Source organism: Panulirus ornatus, chromosome 66 (genome assembly GCF_036320965.1).
Source record: "Panulirus ornatus isolate Po-2019 chromosome 66, ASM3632096v1, whole genome shotgun sequence".
In the NCBI taxonomy this organism is placed as follows: Eukaryota; Metazoa; Arthropoda; class Malacostraca; order Decapoda; family Palinuridae; genus Panulirus; species Panulirus ornatus.
Genome location: NC_092289.1, coordinates 21170765 through 21189526, shown reverse-complemented (window position 1 = coordinate 21189526; position 18762 = coordinate 21170765). Strand labels below are relative to the sequence as shown.

The 18762-nt window shown below is 35.9% G+C and overlaps 1 protein-coding gene across 1 annotated transcript in view; it reads left to right on the top strand.

Annotated features, from left to right (window-relative positions):
* The window catches only part of Efa6 (Exchange factor for Arf 6), a 58879-nt gene extending 42150 nt beyond the window's left edge, over positions 1–16729 (top strand). The window contains 1 exon segment of the mRNA XM_071658421.1: positions 12769–16729. Coding sequence (XP_071514522.1) covers positions 12769–13495 — 727 coding nt within the window. The 3' untranslated portion in view covers positions 13496–16729.
* Positions 16730–18762: the final 2033 nt, after the last annotated feature.

Here is an 18762-nt window from a genome sequence, read left to right as displayed (position 1 = left end):
ACTGAAAAATTAACACAACATATCATGTGAAAATTTAAGAACTTATAATCATAGGTTATATATATAGGTCAATGAACTGATTGGCTGTATGCATGTGATCCGCCATGGGTAACTAGAAAACTGGAAACAATATATATATATATATATATATATATATATATATATATATATATATATATATATATATATACATAAAATTGATAATTGGAACAATGTGGTATACCGGGGTCGATGTGCTGTCAATGGATTGAACCAGGGCATGTGAAGCGTCTGGGGTAAACCATGGAAAGTTTTGTGGGGCCTGGATCTGGAAAGGGAGCTGTAGTTTCGGTGCATTATACATGACAGCTAGAGACTGAGTGTGAATGAATGTGGCCTTTGTTGTCTTTTCCTAGCACTACCTCGGCCGCATGCGGGGGGAGGGGGTTGTCAGTTCTTTTGTGGCGGGGTGGCGACGGGAATGAATACAAGCAGTAAGTATGAATTATGTGCATGTGTATATATGTCTGTATATATATATATATATATATATATATATATATATATATATATATATATATATATATATATATATGTATATGTTGAAATGTATAGGTATGTATATGTGCGTGTCGTAGAAGGTGACTAAAAGGGGAGGGAGCAGGAGGCTGGAAATCCTCCCCTCTCGTTTTTAGATTTTCTAAATGAAGGAACAGAGAATGGGGCCAGGTGAGGATATTCACTCAAAGGCTCAGTCCTCTGTTCTTAACGCTACCTCGCTAATACAGTAAATGGCGAATAGTATGAGAAAAAAAATATAATATATATATATATATATATATATATATATATATATATATATATATATATATATATATTTTTTTTTTTTTTTTATCGCTGTCTCCCGCGTTTGCAAGGTAGCGCAAGGAAACAGACGAAAGAAATGGCCCAACCCCCCCCACACACATGCATATACACACGTCCACACACGCAAATACACATACCTACACAGCTTTCCATGGTTTACCCCAGACGCTTCACATGCCTTGATTCAATCCACTGACAGCACGTCAACCCCGGTATACCACATCGCTCCAATTCACTCTATTCCTTGCCCTCCTTTCACCCTCCTGCATGTTCAGGCCCCGATCACACAAAATCTTTTTCACTCCATCTTTCCACCTCCAATTTGGTCTCCCTCTTCTCCTTGCTCCCTCCACCTCCGACACATATATCCTCTTGGTCAATCTTTCCTCACTCATCCTCTCCATGTGCCCAAACCACTTCAAAACACCCTCTTCTGCTCTCTCAACCACGCTCTTTTTATTTCCACACATCTCTCTTACCCTTACGTTACTCACTCAATCAAACCACCTCACACCACACATTGTCCTCAAACATCTCATTTCCAGCACATCCATCCTCCTGCGCACAACTCTATCCATAGCCCTCGCCTCGCAACCATACAACATTGTTGGAACCACTATTCCTTCAAACATACCCATTTTTGCTTTCCGAGATAATGTTCTCGACTTCCACACATTCTTCAAGGCCCCCAGAATTTTCGCCCCCTCCCCCACCCTATGATCCACTTCCGCTTCCATGGTTCCATCCGCTGCCAGATCCACTCCCAGATATCTAAAACACTTCACTTCCTTTGAAAATGTATGTGAGAAATACTTAGAAAAGCAAATGGATTTGTATGTAGCATTTATGGATCTGGAGAAGGCATATGATAGAGTTGATAGAGATGCTCTGTGGAAGGTATTAAGAATATATGGTGTGGGAGGCAAGTTGTTAGAAGCAGTGAAAAGTTTTTATCGAGGATGTAAGGCATGTGTACGTGCAGGAAGAGAGGAAAGTGATTGGTTCTCAGTGAATGTAGGTTTGCGGCAGGGGTGTGTGATGTCTCCATGGTTGTTTAATTTGTTTATGGATGGGGTTGTTAGGGAGGTGAATGCAAGAGTTTTGGAAAGAGGGGCAAGTATGAAGTCTGTTGGGGATGAGAGAGCTTGGGAAGTGAGTCAGTTGTTGTTCGCTGATGATACAGCGCTGGTGGCTGATTCATGTGAGGAACAGCAGAAGCTGGTGACTGAGTTTGGTAAAGTGTGTGAAAGAAGAAAGTTAAGAGTAAATGTGAATAAGAGCAAGGTTATTAGGTACAGTAGGGTTGAGGGTCAAGTCAATCGGGAGGTAAGTTTGAATGGAGAAAAACTGGAGGAAGTAAAGTGTTTTAGATATCTGGGAGTGGATCTGGCAGCAGATGGAACCATGGAAGCTAAAGTGGATCATAGGGTGGGGGAGGGGGCAAAAGTTCTGGGAGCCTTGAAGAATGTGTGGAAGTCGAGAACATTATCTTGGAAAGCAAAAATGGGTATGTTTGAAGGAACAGTGGTTCCAACAATGTTGTATGGTTGCGAGGCGTGGGCTATGGATAGAGTTGTGTGCAGGAGGATGGATGTGCTGGAAATGAGATGTTTGAGGACAATGTGTGGTGTGAGGTGGTTTGATCGAGTAAGTAACGTAAGGGTAAGAGAGATGTGTGGAAATAAAAAGAGCGTGATTGAGAGAGCAGAAGAGGGTGTTTTGAAATGGTTTGGGCACATGGAGAGAATGAGTGAGGAAAGATTGACCAAGAGGATATGTGTGTCGGAGGTGGAGAGAACGAGAAGTGGGAGACCAAATTGGAGGTGGAAAGATGGAGTGAAAAAGATTTTGTGTGATCGGGGCCTGAACATGCAGGAGGGTGAAAGGAGGGCAAGGAATAGAGTGAATTGGAGCGATGTGGTATACCGGGGTTGACGTGCTGTCAGTGGATTGAATCAAGGCATGTGAAGCGTCTGGGGTAAACCATGGAAAGCTGTGTAGGTATATATATTTGCGTGTGTGGACGTATGTATATACATGTGTATGGGGGGGGTTGGGCCATTTCTTTCGTCTGTTTCCTTGCGCTACCTCGCAAACACGGGAGACAGCGACAAAGTATAATAAAAAAAAATAAAAAAAAAAAACATGTATATACATACTCCTATGAGTCCACTGGGAAAATGAAACATAAATTCTCAAGTGCACTTTCGTGTAATAATCACATCATCAGGGGAGACAGAAGAGAGAAAATAAAAGTCAGTTGATATACATCGAAGAGACGAAGCTAGGACACCATTTGGTAAACATGTGATTGTTCAAAACATATGTCAAAGGTGGAGAGAACAAGGAGAAGCAGAAGACCAAACTGAAGGGGGAAGGATGGAGTGAAAATGATTTTGGGCAATCGGAGCTTGAACATACAAGAGGGTGAGAGGTGTACAAGGAACAGAGTGAATTGGAACGATGTGGTATACTTGGGTCGACGTGCTATCAGTGGACTGAACGAGGTCATGTGAAATGTTTGGGGTAAACCATGAATAGATATGTGGGGCCTGGAAAATGAAAGGTAGCTTCGGCTTTGGTGCATTACACATGACAGCTAGAAACTGAGTGTGAACAAATGTGACCTTTTTTGTCTGTTTTCCTGGCACTACCTCATTGAAACAAGGGGTAGCAATGCTGTTTCCTATGGGGTGGGGTAGTGCATGGAATAAATGAAGGCAAGCAAGTATGAATATGTATATGTGTTTACATGTATATGTCTTATCCCTGGGGATAGGGGAGAAAGAATACTACCCACGCATCCCCTGCATGTCGTAGAAGGCGACTAAGAGGAGCAAGGGGGGGGGGGGGGGGGGTCCTCCTCTCCTGTTTTATTACTTTCCAAAAGAAGGAACAGAGGAAGGAGCCAATTGAGGAATTTCCTCTAAGACTCAGTCTTCTGTTCTCGATGCTACCTTGCTAAGGCAGGAAACGGCAAACAAGTATGAAAGAAAGAAAGATGTATATGTCTGTGTACGTATGTATATATTGATATGTATATGTGCATGTATGGGTGTATATGTATGTGTATAAGAGTGGATGGGCCATTCTTAGTTTCCTGGAGCTACCTCGATGATGCGGAAAACAGCGATCAAGTATAAATAATAAATAAATATGTATCCATACATTACCTTTGTAAATTGAAAAAATTCTTTGATATTTTACTGGAGAAATTTCACTAATCATCTGAAGCAAGGAACTAGATAACACCACTGATGGTATAATTTAGTTACTGCTTGTAGTCATTTTATCACATTACACAAAGTTTTCAGTATGATTAAGTCAACAGTTAGACTCCCATGGAAATAGTACAGTACATGCCAGTAATTATGACAGTGATGACTTATTTTGTTAAAGATATTCATGTGAAAAACAGGTAACAGGATTACAGTCATATACTTTATCATGATACTTACTATTAGCACTCTTCAATGATGAATAAGTAATTGATATATTAACTTATTACACTAAAGGTAATCATAATACCAGAGAATGAAGAACTAAATGATCCATGTGTTAAAAATTTATTAACTGTTAGAGAACACTGATCTAGGTAAGAGCATCAATCTTCCCATTTACTTTAAATATTGTGAATATTTTGTTTTGTCACTCGATTTTTTCACTAATGATGCCACTTAGAATTTATGCAGAGTTTTCAGGAAGTAGTTCATAAAAACCTCAAAACAGTAGATCTCTTCTATGGTGAACTTTTAAAAATTGCAGCTTTGATTTTTAAGCCAAATCTCGCCTACCCTTCACCATGTAATCGATCTCCACAAGCCATTCCATGGCCACATTTAATCCATGAAGTATACATAAAGTTAACTGAAGCTTCAAGTAACCTGAAGGATACATTTAGGACACTTTTCTCTTTTTGTCCGTGAATGTTAATACATTCGTATGTTTGAATCATTTACTGATGATAATGACAAATGCCCGAGGGACTCATTGTTTTTCAACCTTCTCCATTGCTTATATGGTTATACTGATGCATTGGGTATATTTTTAATTTTCTTTGATGACTACAATGATCCTGGGAAGTTGCATTGTGTCAGTCATTTCAGGTATCCATCAGCATGAAAATGTGTTTGTATTATGTGCCCAAGATTGCCTGTAACAGTGGCCCTACAAAGCTGCAGATTATCAATTATATATTGGAAGGTTATCAAGGATAAGATATCTCCTTAGGGTAAACTTTTGGTTATGTGTGACACAAGTTATATACTGTGCACTGGACTGTGGTAGTCCAGTTGTAAGGCTACAGGCATCTTTCTGCAAAATATTTCGGACTGTTAGTCCAATTTTAATGCCAAAAGATATGAGCATTATCACCCAGTCTGGCAGTTTTCCTGTGATGCCATTGCTACATGAATCACTATTTCAGATATGAGTCTTGTTGTAATGCTAAGATTGCACATTACATATTATGTTATGGCCTCTTTTAGTCCAACCGTAGTGCCAGTCCTGTTAGTACACCAAAGACAATCTCTGGTTGTCCCATGCTACATGTCATATTCTGGACTCTGGCAGTCCAAGTGTTAAACTAAAGATGTCTGATGTTTCTCTCTGTGTTAGCATCTTTACATCATTTATTGATGCATGATTTCTATCACAGATGTCAAAGAACTTTTAAGTGCTAGTGGGCATTGTAAGTGATATATAATGCTCCAAATTATACTGCACCATTTTTATTTTCTTAATATATTATCACTGCAAAACAGATTCACTCAGTTTCCAGTGCTATTAGAATGGCAGAAATAACCTGAAAAATCACCACTAGAAATAGGTCTTTTAGTAAGTTTAAACCCTCTGTTATTTTTGGCTAAAATTTACCCATTTCTTATTTTAGAGTTAGCTGGTCAAGTGGCAAATTTGGTAGCTGCCATCTGGGAGACATCATATGTTTTTTTCTGTCCTGGTTTCATGACAGTATTTAAAATATAAAGCTATAGTTATTTCTGTAAAACATTTACTAAATCATAGGTATCTCATGTTCAAAGGTAAGAGTTTCACAATTGCTTAGAGAAACTGTTACAATCAGCCTAGAAGCTATTGACTCTAGGGCACATGACCTGAGAAAGTATTCCACAGTTTAATCCTTTTAATCACATATTTTGGAAAAACCATCAGATAACTGTTTAAGTCAAAGAGGACTTTCCCCAAAGGACTTTTGCCCAGATATTATCTCATTACAAAGGTGTGTTGCCTTGGGAAGATTAAACATAATAAGATAGCAAAAAGATAAAGTTTCCTAGAAATTAACTTAAGTAGCTTGAAAATGTTTGTTTTACTGCTGGTTATCTCACATAGTTATCTTACTATGTAAGTCCTCCTTCTCTATTGACGGCACTATCAAGAGAACATGAGGCAAATGCAAGAATTAGTTTTACATATCGGCTTTGAGCCTGTGAAATGCACATTTGTAAGCTACACTTTTCCCTTTCCCTCACCACTGCCTGGTCCACTTTCCTACATCAAGGTTCAGTCACTTACTGACAGCCTTTGTGGTTCAAGACTGAATGAAGTAACAAGTGAGTATGGAGTCAGTGAAGTTATACATGATCCAGGGGTATGGTTCAGCATATGATTAGAGCATAGTTTTAAGAGGACTGTAGATCTTTCAACTCACCCTTCAGAGCACATTATAGTACGTATTTGTGAGCATTAAACGTAACTGTCAGTAGTTGTGTGCTATCCTAATGTACTGAAGGTAATGACAACTTCTAGGGAACCATAAGTTATAAAGGGCAAGTGACAAGCCTAGCTTAACATTTGTTTTGCAGGCCCTAAGCCATATTTTTTTCTTTTTCATGTCATAATTTATTTGCTTCTCTGTACATGAACCCACACTGTATCAGATTTATAGGGAAGACCTTATCAAATAAATCAATTTTTCTGATATATCCACATTGTGTGTTGTATTAGAAATTCTTTGGGTACACTGGACAAGTTAGTGTGTTGTATTAGTTTTTCTTTGGGTACACTAGACATGAAGTCTGATAAAGTCAATGATAGTCCAAAGCAGCCACACAGTTCAGACATTCAATAAAAAGTGCTGTATGTACATGTAAGTAATGACCTGTATGTTCAGTAACAGAACACAGTACAGTGATATAACAACAGTTATGTAGAGGAACTGTGCTATACTTTCTTGAGCAGTTGTTGATGGTACACTTCTACCTTTAATGGTAAAAGTGCTAAAAGTGATGATGAAGATGGCAATTGGTGGTGGTGAGTTGGAAGTGATGGTGGAAGTATCAACAGATTTCACCGAGAGCATAGTCTGCACAACAATTACAATATGTCTCTATCTCACGATGAAAGAAAAGAGAGGTTTTCTGCAAACAGTGTCACAAATCAAAGTGCAGGTTTAAGGGATGTTGATAGTGTGGTTAAAATGGCAAGACTGACAAGAGTAACAAAAATGAACTAACCTCCTTGTGGTAATAATACTGTATTGCATACATATATTATTATCATACTATTACAGTATAGTGAAATCTATACTTCTGGGGAAATAAGTTATCATTTTTGTTAGTTACTAATATGGTAAATTTCATATCAGAGAGAAAACATCATATAACTTCCATAATGTAACAGAATTTTTCCATAAAAAAATTTAGATATCTTACTTCTTTTCGTGAGTGTTTGGACTAAAATAACATATTGATTTATACAATATAATAATATATACAGTGGTACAACATATGAATATAATATAATAATTCTAATAGATACAAACTGTACAGTACTTACTAGTGCAATTGTTGGTGATCACAAGCATGGGTCACTTTGAACTATCACTGGAGTTATTGAATGAATTCCAATAAATCTGATAATAGTCCAATAAAGCTAATTTCAAGTTTATATAATGTCTGATATAGCAAGGTATTACTGTATGTAAAACTAATTATATCGCGAATTGCAGGTACTATGCGTAGATATGTGAATTTGGTATAATGCTTTCATGATTGAAACTCACTCTTCTTATCTACCAGTTTTCAAACATGATCTGATAAATATTTATGGCGTTTCTCAAAAGATGCTTTGCTTGAAAGAATTTTCTTAATAAGAACAAAGTAAATATCAGTGAAGGAAGCCATTCAATCATGTGCAAAGTTAGTGAACCAAGTGATTAAATAGATGGTAACAAAATGTTTAAGCTCATAATTAATAATCTAATATAGTGTGTCAGAAGCCTCTGGTTAGAGCCTGTAGTCTAAATATTCTAAAATTTTAAAACCGTTATTTCAATTTAGATTTTGCCCAGTCCAAAGAGTTGCATCAATATGCTACTGACATGCACACTTAAGTTTACTAACCTAGCATTTTGTAATATTTCCTCACTGCTTAATGCAATGCAAAGGAAATAGAATGAGAGTTTCTAGTAAACTAAGTCATGATGGTTTGATCATATTTTGCTGAATCATCTCATATCACAAAATATGTAATCAGCACTACTTCCTTTCACTGGTACTCTGACTTCTGTGATTCTGCTCAAGTCACTCTACAATTAACATGTAGTAATTTGTTAATTTTCACTATTTACGTTTTCTTTCCTACAAAAGATTGTCATAGAGAACTTACTCTTATTTGCAGAAGTCATGACTCTTATTTTGTTTTTAACTTGATATTGGTAAAACACTTGGGTTCAACACAAAACCTGACTGCCTATTTGGTAGGGTTTTCATTTTCACCTTGATGTTGGCAAAGCACTTGGGTCGAACACTAAACTTGACTGCCTGCCAGGTAGGGTTTTTATTTCATTTTTACCATGATACTGGCAAAACACTTGGGATAAGCACTAAACTTGACTGCTTGCCAGATAAGGTTATTATAGGCTGTTTCAGTGCTAAAGTAACATTGTCTGTCTAAGTACCTATCAATCTATCTGTCTGTCTGCTCTCATTAACTCCATATCCATTCACATGAGGTGGATCAGATACAGACATGAACCTTCAGTGAAGATTGATTATGCAAAACTGGGGTACCTAGCCCCACTGGCTGACACAATACAGGAACACCCAATGGCTTCAGATAATTAGCTGCACTTGGTAAATTCCTGTTGTCTTATTAGTCTGATGGACTATATTTCTTTCCACCAAGAAATGGTAGTTAGATATTGAACATACAAAGGAAAAAAAAATCTACAGTGTTATTAGGAAAGAAAGTATTTCGGTGAACTTTAGGTTTGAAATGGTGTAGCAATGAAAAAGATGTTCCTGAAGTATTTGCTAATTGGTTGATTTATCATACACAAAAATACTATGTTCAGCTTTCAACCTAATGAATACTTCTGGGAAAAGTAGAGGACTCTGTGGTTAATCGAAATAATCAAAGTCAAAATTGTGAAATGAAGACAGAGGGAACATGGATAAGTGTATGGATTGTTGGGATGAGCAAGTTTAAACATTAGGGTATTTTCATATTTTACAAGAAATGACATCAGAGCTAGAGTGCCTAAGTTTATCATAATACACTATGATATGAAAAAGAAACCTGTGGTATGTAGTTTATAGTTGAGAAGTATATATGCCTTTGGTATTTACAAGTAAAGTAACAGTGGTGGGGCTGCATCATGTCTAGACTTGAGGGTCCTCACATGGTTTTAGCGATGGAGGGGTGAAGTCCCTCTTGTCCACATGGCCATCCAGGGTTACAGATTGTCTTACAGTGATCCTTCCTTAACAGGATGCTCCCACCACCTTTTCAGTTTTATGAATATCATGAATTGGATATTAGCTTTAACAATGAATTATTTTTGTACAGTCATAAGTAGCATAATGTGCTGTTACATTGGAAATGGGCATTCATTGATTATCTCTTTGTTACTTTAAGGTTGATCATGTATACATATTTAGATACTTTTCCATATCCTTTGAACTTGCAATCATGCTACATTAAGAGGATACAATGTCTTCATTATTTCAGTAATTACAATGGTCAAAAGTCAAGGTTCAATTATTACAGTGGTCAAAAGTCAAGGCACCTAGCACCCTATAACTCATTATTCAAAGGGTACCACTTAAATGAGTGATTAACATTGGCCATTTCTGGTATTGTCACACTATTAACATCATCACTGCATTGATCATAATCATCATTAGTGATTCAGAGAAGTTTCACTTATCAGTCAACATCATTCTAAGTATTATTCTTTTAATAGCTCTCTTGTTATCACTTATCATTTTAACCCTACTGATATGAGTATTAATGATCTGTTAATGTTAGCTCTTGCTACTTCTTAGTAATGGCTGTACAAGATTATGTAGTATAGTGATGTGATGTTGAGGATATGAACTGTTGTTTTATATATGACATGAAACATTATTACTGTGCCCAAATACAGTGGTTTTTATGTTGTTACATTTGATTCATAGTATTTAGTGAGTTCTTGTTTAGTCATGTTGTTGCTGCTACTGCTGCTGCTCTTTTTACAGTTATAGTTCAGTTTACGAGGTCTTTCTCGTTTGATTGATAAGGTATATTACATATGTTTTTGTGTAATGCTAATTTTTGGCTTTTGAGACTTTTAGTAGATTAGATTTTATAGCTTTAAATTATTTATTTTTGATGTATGTGATCATGGAAAACCAGCTAATTACCTTGCATTTTTAAGTAATAATGCTTAAAGTTTATAATAGTGCTGACTTAAAAATGGGGATTCCAAAATACTGGAAATCTAAATGAGCAATAGTTAGTCAAACACCAAGGATTATATAACAAGTTTAGCTAATAATAAGTCTGTGTCTCTATCTTTAGAACTATCAATCGTATTCTGTAACATACTCATATACAGATTTTATATCTGTTGCTTTAATAATTCAGAAACAATGTCGTGTATTTTCTTCTTAAGGTTCTTATGAAGGTGCATTTCTTTTCATCATCAAAGAATGTTAAATAATTCAATATTCAACATTTTTACAGCCTCATATAACTGATTGTTCTTCCTCATTAGATTTAAATCAACCTGAGTACCTGAATTATCATTTCATGATTAACGGTGTTGGCAGTATGACTGATATGCAGCACTTAGGATTAGTTATCCATGAGCAGCTAAAGTAATTATAAGCACCTAAAGATAGTGATTTTTTGGCAATACAGGAGCAGTGCATTAACTTTGCATTATCTATAACCAATTGTAAAAATTTGCTTCAGTAATTATGGGGATGTTATTAATTCTATCTACTGTTGGCATTTATGAGTGTAATGCTGCAGTTTGTGGCTTGGATCTTCCAGTTGTGATTAAGGCTTGGCTAACTCAACCAGATTTACAATATGTTTGGAATCCACCATCTTATTAAAGCTAATTGTGGTGACACAGTGTGTGAGTCTGAGCCTTAAAAAGTATGGTTTGTACTTCACTCATGTTGTCTTTGTCACTGAGAATTTTAAGTCATTCACCTGTCTGTTGCAAGGTTCATATTCACCACTTATGTCTGTGTATTGTATTTTCTTTCTTGCTATTATGCATTCCACAAACATTCCACTATTCACTTTGTGAGCTTCATAGTTACAGTTAAGACTAAAGTATTCATACATTGTGATATAAGAAACATCAATTATTAATTCTTCAAAGACAATATAGTTATGATCTTAGCTAGAATATTGATATTATTGCCTTGTGTATATAACTTGTATTTTTGAACTTGAGACAAGAGCCTTAAAACAATGGTACAGACCCCTGTAGATAGACAATTTTCATGTAAATATAAAAGTTTTGTGATTGTACTTTGTGTTTGACTAAAAATCCTTTTAAGATTTGCTAAATCATGATCATTTATGACCTTATAATTTTGACCATGTTTATATTCTTTTGATCAAAATATAATGATTCTTATTTTTTGCTTGTATACTGATAAAGGAAACTTTAGTGTCATAAGTGTATTTTTAAAAAATATTTTTGTCTCAAATCTACCATGAATTTCCATAATACAATGTGAATGTCTTGACTGTTGTTTAATGCTGCAAACTACCAGGAACTAAATCAAAGGTAATAGTTGGTATCCAACTCTCAGGCACTGTATTGCTTATCAGCATCCAATATTTTTAGTGAGACTGTTCATGGTGTAATTTTTCTCATAGGTGTAGGTCTTAGGTGGTTTATTTTAAGAATAGGGAGTTTAAAAATGTGAGATTACTGATCATTCTGAAATGGTCCTTAATCTCTACACTGATTTCTTGTTGGTTTTTGGTAGTTCACAAAAAATTGACATTTGTCCCCCTTTGGTGGCTGCTACTACTCACGTAGATTATTACTGCATGGCGCCTCTGAAGTATTTGATAAAATGGAGACCTAAGTTAACAGTGAAATTTTTTTAGCTATTCCATCCAGTAGCTAATTTCTTTTAGGCTAAATATCCCCATACCGATGAAATAAATTCTTATCACTAACCTAATAAAATGCATCCAAAAGTCTGACATCTTCCAGTATTTGCTAATAATTTTATGGTTTACATAGAATTTTTTTTCATAATAACATTTGTAATTTTGACAGCATGCTGACATCTTGCTTCTGTTACTCATAGAGGTTTACAAGAATTTTTCCCCATTTTGTGAAATATGTCAGCAGCTGAACATTCCACAAAGGTAACATACAATGTCGTCTGCATTACAGTTATGCCATTCAGTGTGCAATTTAAGATTCAGATAAGATTTAATTTGTGATGGCAATATTTTGTGGTATTTAATCAATATTTTTCTTTCAAACTTGATTAACTAAAGGATGAATATACAAGAAATGAACTTTCATCTTATTTAATTTCTTTCATGGACTTCAATTTTTATCCCAAATTATTGACATGACAGATCTCCATGATAATAATAATAATAATAATGATAATATAAAAATGCTCTGAATTATTATCTATATCATTTCAGTCCCCCTCCTTCTGCCAAAATTACCACTAATCTCATGGAGGAGGCACAGTCTTCTACCAACGTACAGGATGATGGTAAGAACACTGATGAGTGCAAGACAAGTGATGAACAGAAAGGCAAGGATAGCAGTGATGGAAGATATGATGGCTTTGATGAAGATGGGAAAAGCAACAAAGGAACACTGAAGAGGAAGAGTAGAGAAGAAAAGGAGAAGAGGAAACTAGAAAAGGAGACCCAAAAATTTTTGAAAGAAATGGAAAAGAAAGAAAAGAAAGTGGAGAAAAAGGAAAAAGCCAGAGAAAAGAAAGATCAAGAGAAGGAAAGAAAAGATAAAGAAAAACAAGACAAACAAGAGAAAAAGCAAATGAATGATGCTCGAAAAACCAAAGAAAATGAGACAAAAGAGAAGCAACAAAATGTAACAGAAGAAGAAAGGGATAAAAAGGAAATCGGGGAGAGTGCATCAGACCCAAATGAAAGAGAAAATGGTAAAACTGAAGATAAAGAATTGGAAGACCCTAGGATTGGCACTTTCAACAGACTTTCTGCTCTCTTCAGGTTCAGCAAGTTAAACATGAAGCATGATAAACGTGAAGAGGAAGATGATGCTGTTAAGGATAAACAATGGCATAACTCTTCTGATCTGGATGAAGCCCCACCTCTTCCCCCAAAACCATCACCCAACTCCCCTATCATGAAAAATATAGGGACAAGAGTAGATATTTAAAAATATCTGATTATGTACATACAAGGCCTTATGTTTCGTCAACACTTGACAGAGAGCATGAATAACATGCTTGAAATCCCTTCCAGAGAAAGCCCAGCTACCCTTATAAGGTACCAGAAATCCAAAACAAGCGAGTTCAGTGGGCCACCCAACTGCAACCTTTAAAATGAAATGCAGCAGATGTTATTTTGCCTACTGAGATGGCAAAGCTTACTGCTTGAACAATGGTTAATTGCTAACAAAGCCTTGTCTTGTGTTCAAAAGGTTGTCTTGATTTTCTGTACTAGAATGAGCACTGCATTTTTAGAACCTATTAGCTAAAAGAAGAGGTTTTGAACATAGAGCTGGCAGACTTAAGGCAAGTGCCCAGTGGACTGCTCATACTGCAATATTCTGAATACAAGTCTGTGAAATCTGGTGTTCAGCTAGTCTCTATGAGTGTGGTGATTCAAAAAAGCTTGTAAATCATCAATGATAGTCTAAACTGATCACAGCTTTAGATGTGAACAAGAGCAAAAACATTCAGGCTTACAATCAAGTCTCTGTAAGTCTCTTTCATAAGTATAAGATGAAATTCTACCAAATACAAAATAAGCAGTGAACCTGGTAAAGCATCAAGACATAATCATCATCTTTATGTGATGACACAAGTCCTGAGGATGTACCCACTGTATCAAAAAAAAGATAACCATTTCATTAGCTACATTTATTCCATCTGGATTTGTTGGTTGCTGAACACGCCTCCAAGGCCCTTGGGCGGTTCATAAAATGTTAAGATTCCCCAACTGCAGACTTTATTATAGTACAGTAGTTGACCCAAAACACTGCACAGGGTGCCTTTATAAGTTTAAACATTGTTGAGTTCCCTCTTAAAGTCATATGTTTTGTTATACATGTGTATGTGGGTTGCTTCTTGTAACTGGTTAACCAGACCCTAATGGGATGTCCCCTGTTCACAATTTCTGTTCTCTATAAAGTATGATTCAGTGGGATTGTTGCATATACTAAATTAAGTAATTAAGTCAATTATAGAGACCAGATACTTGGTAGAAACTAATCTTTTAAGCCTTCATCCTAACCACAACAAACTTTAGACTCGCTCATAACACAAATACATGCATTTATGCTCATGCTCGGCAACAAAATTACAATGAAATCTGAAAAGGAACCAGTCCATAAGCGAAGGTATAAAGCTGGTAACTAAACATAACCAAAATAATTCTGGTATATAGACTAGAGATTGGGAAAAAGAATATTACCCACACATATTGTGTGTCATAGAAGGTGACTAATAAAGGCATAAGTGGACTGTAAATCCTCTCCTCTTGAATTATTACTTTCTGAAAGAAGGAGCAGAGGATGTAGTCAAGTAAGCTTTTACCTCTAAGACTAGGTTACCTGTTCCTGAAGCTACCTCACTAAGGCAGGAAATGACATATAAAAAATATCCATAAACTGGGAAAGGAGTTCCACCATTAGAGTATAAATCAATGCCATAAGATATTTTCTGAAGTCTTTAAAAAGGGATTCAAAGACTGCATGCCAATGGATGGAAGGAGAAGATATCAGAAAGGAGAGAGATGTGGGCCTGAGAGCTCAAGAATGCCGAAATGTCTTATGGGAAAGTTTAGAAGACAAAACTCCCTGGCAGCTTTAAGAAATATATGGAGGCAAGAAACCAATACTGCACAATAAAGTAAGAGTGAGTAAACAGAAAATGTAAGAAACATTGTGGTAATGACAAAAGAAAGTTGAAATTCATAAATTTAGTAGAAGCAGAGTATACTGAGAAATAATATCTATGGCCCTGTTTGAAGAGCAAATTCCTCATAGTAATCAGCTTAATTACTTCTCTGTACAAAAGGGAAAAGTTCTACACTCTCAGGGCCCTACTATCTTACCATAATGTAGCTTTTTAAACATATATATACCACCAGCATTTGGTTTTATCACTCAGTCTATTCCAACCATTCACAATCCTCACAGTAAAGCAGATTTCTTCCATATCCTCTATAAAAAGCCATTTCCAAAGCTTCTAGCTATGACCTCTTGTTCACTCACAAAGAACTGTTCACTGTAAATGTGATTCAACTGCTTTAGAGACTTGAAGGTTGTAATCAGGTCATGCCAATCTCTTCTTTCACCCATGGGCATAATGGAAAAGTAACTTGCATAATAGTGCCAATAATTTACAAGCCTTAAAAGAATTATATAGGGCATAAGGTTACTCCTTTCAGAGGACTGAAAATTATATAAATGGAAGAGAAGAAAGATTTTTTGTCTGGAATGGTTTCATATGTGAGTTGGGATAACCAGCAACATGTCACAAGAATAATCCATGATCACTGTACAAAAGGACCAAGAAAAAGTACTGAGTTGCTCAGATGCAAGATTGATGTTCATCCCATGCAAATATGAATCAATGAGGATAAGACAATACAAAAGAATGCCTAGATGTGACTCTAATCTAGCAGGAAATAAACTGCACCAATCCGTGTGTGAAGGGACTTAATGATCAACACAGTTCTCAAATTAATGAAAGATCACCACATTATGAGAAATGTTAACCCCTTAACTCCTCAAGATGGGCATTTATGCATTGAGTTTAGCACCCCTATTTCAAGGCCACATGCTAAGTTTGGGCAATTGCTGAGGTAGCAGTGCCCGATAATTTCCCCCCCACTCTCAGTCACCCTCCAATAATGCCAATGACAGCATATTTTTGTTAGTTTTCTTGGAAGAAAACCGAGTGGCTTTTGGTGAGATATAAAGAACCAGGCAGAAGATAATCCAGAATTACTGACGATGATGATGTATCATCAGATCACATTGAAACTGATTTTGTTAACAATGACTCTTCCAGCATTGATAGTTGACCAAATGAGGCAGGAAAGGTGTTACTGACAAAAGTGGAGGCAGTGTTGCAAGCATTCACCTGACCTTGACAATACTGCATCTAACTGATATAGGTGGTAGTTTAACAAACTTTTATAATTTTGCCTTTATGAAAAAAATCATCACTGAATCACACAGATCATAAAAAATATTTATCATATGTGACAAAACATTATAATAATCAATATAAATTTTTCTGTATATGTAAGAAAAATGATAAAACACGCACTGTGGCAACTCGGGTCTTACTCTTACACTTTTTAGATGCACTGTGCATCTACAAAATTGCTATGCAATATCAAAGTGAAAGTAATGGACAATATATGCTTATGAAGTCTTTTTTTTATTATTATTATTGCCACATAAATACCTTTGAAACAGAATGGTCAAATAACTTTTTTAAACAATTTGAAAAAAATGAAATTCACAAGGTTTTAAAAGGAAACATTAGAGTGGTTAAGGAGGCAAATTCTATGATGGATAAACATGAAATTTGCTTTTAAGTATAGATATCCCATAATTTATGCTGAAAATGTATTCCTGGAAAACATACCATAGGTGAAAATCTGTGCATAACATTGGAACCAATTCTACCCAAGAATACAATGGGGATAAAGAGGGGTTGCAATTCCAGACAAGATTTTTCTTCATAATTTTCACATAAAAATGTGAATGAAATGTCAAGAAACATACAGTCGAGTACAAGTGCATGATCAATTTAAGACTTTAAGTAAAGATCAAAGCACATAAAACATACTAAACTGTAACTCATGCCCCAAATGGATCTGAATCTTGTTTGTTGGGTCTATCTGGGGGTAAGGCAGCTGTGGTGGACTTGTGCTGACAAAAGGCCATATTGTACATCTCAGGATAGACATTTGAAGAATTTGACCAAAGAGAGACAAACACTTCTGACTTCCAGCTGGAATGTTACATTGATCCAGATTCATCAACATCTGCTCCAAGTTCTCCATAACTTCACCCTTGGCATAAGTGATAATTTTTCCACTTAGGCAGGTCACATTCTTAGTACACTGTCTCACCTTATGTGCATTTTCACAAGCTGTTCTAAACAATATAGGAGAGAAGCCAAGATCACTGGTTCTATCAACTCCACATTGACCAACATCAAAGTAACTCAAAATATCTAACTATCTCCATGTTAATGTTTTTTTTGTAGTTTTTTCTTGCAAGAAGCACAAGATTCACTTGGATGCTTCCCACTCATAGTTACAATGGGTTTAGGGAGATTATATGCAATATTCCAATGTACGAATGTGGGTTCTATAAAGACCTTACAGCTATGCACATTAAAATGATTGCCTTGGTAGATACTGCCACTAGCTAATGGACAATTACTCACCACAGTGATGGCCCAATACTACTGCATACTTTTTGAAACTTTATAATTTCGTTTTTGTCTATACATTATAATAATATAAATAATAAGTATGTAAAAAAGCATATATCGATACACTTTAAAGTAGGGAATATTTGTACATGGATAAGGAAAAGTTCATTAAACTTGAAAAGCTAAAATTCACAAACGAATGCAGGATATGTCCCTCTACCTATCAATCACCATCTTGTTTACTTATGAGGAAGACAAAATCAAACTCAACTTCATTACACCCTTACAGGTCCAGTGAAATGCCATCTTCACTTAATCATTATCTTCCCAACATACTTAACACTACTGGCCTTTGACTTGACCCTATGGGACAGGTTGGAAGCCATTTTCACAACCTCATCTTCCTTACACCCTTATCTTCAAATGGATGACTTTCAGAACAGAAGAATTTACCTAATTAGGAGAAAACATGACTTTAGGGAAAGGATGGCATGCTTATTGAATCCCTTAGATTTCTCTTAAGAATAACTACCTGGCTGATTATTGTTAACACTCCAAAACCTAAAACGGCGAGTGCTAGTGTGTTATATAGGAGGGAGACACTCTATGATAAAGATTACTCTGAAAAGGACCTAAAACAAATGGATCAGTGATGTGCCTTCTAAATGGGCTTAATCCTATGGTGCTGGCGAACAATCATGAGAATGGCAGGACACTCTAATATGGAAAATATAAGCCATAAAAGATAACCAGTGAAAGTTGAAACCAGATTCATTAAATAGATGGAAAGCCAATGTGTGATAGCCATTTACAAGATAGAAAATGATTAAATTGTGTATCCGAAAATGGCCTTTGTTCAGTTACTGAAATCAGGCAAAATTTTGGTCAATCGTAGATCCACTTGAATAGGTTCCAAAATATAACCAAGTCAAAAAAACATAAAAACATCAAACACTAAAGATTGACCATTGATAATCGAATAAAAAAAACATTTCTTGGTACAAATTAGAATGCGAAAAAC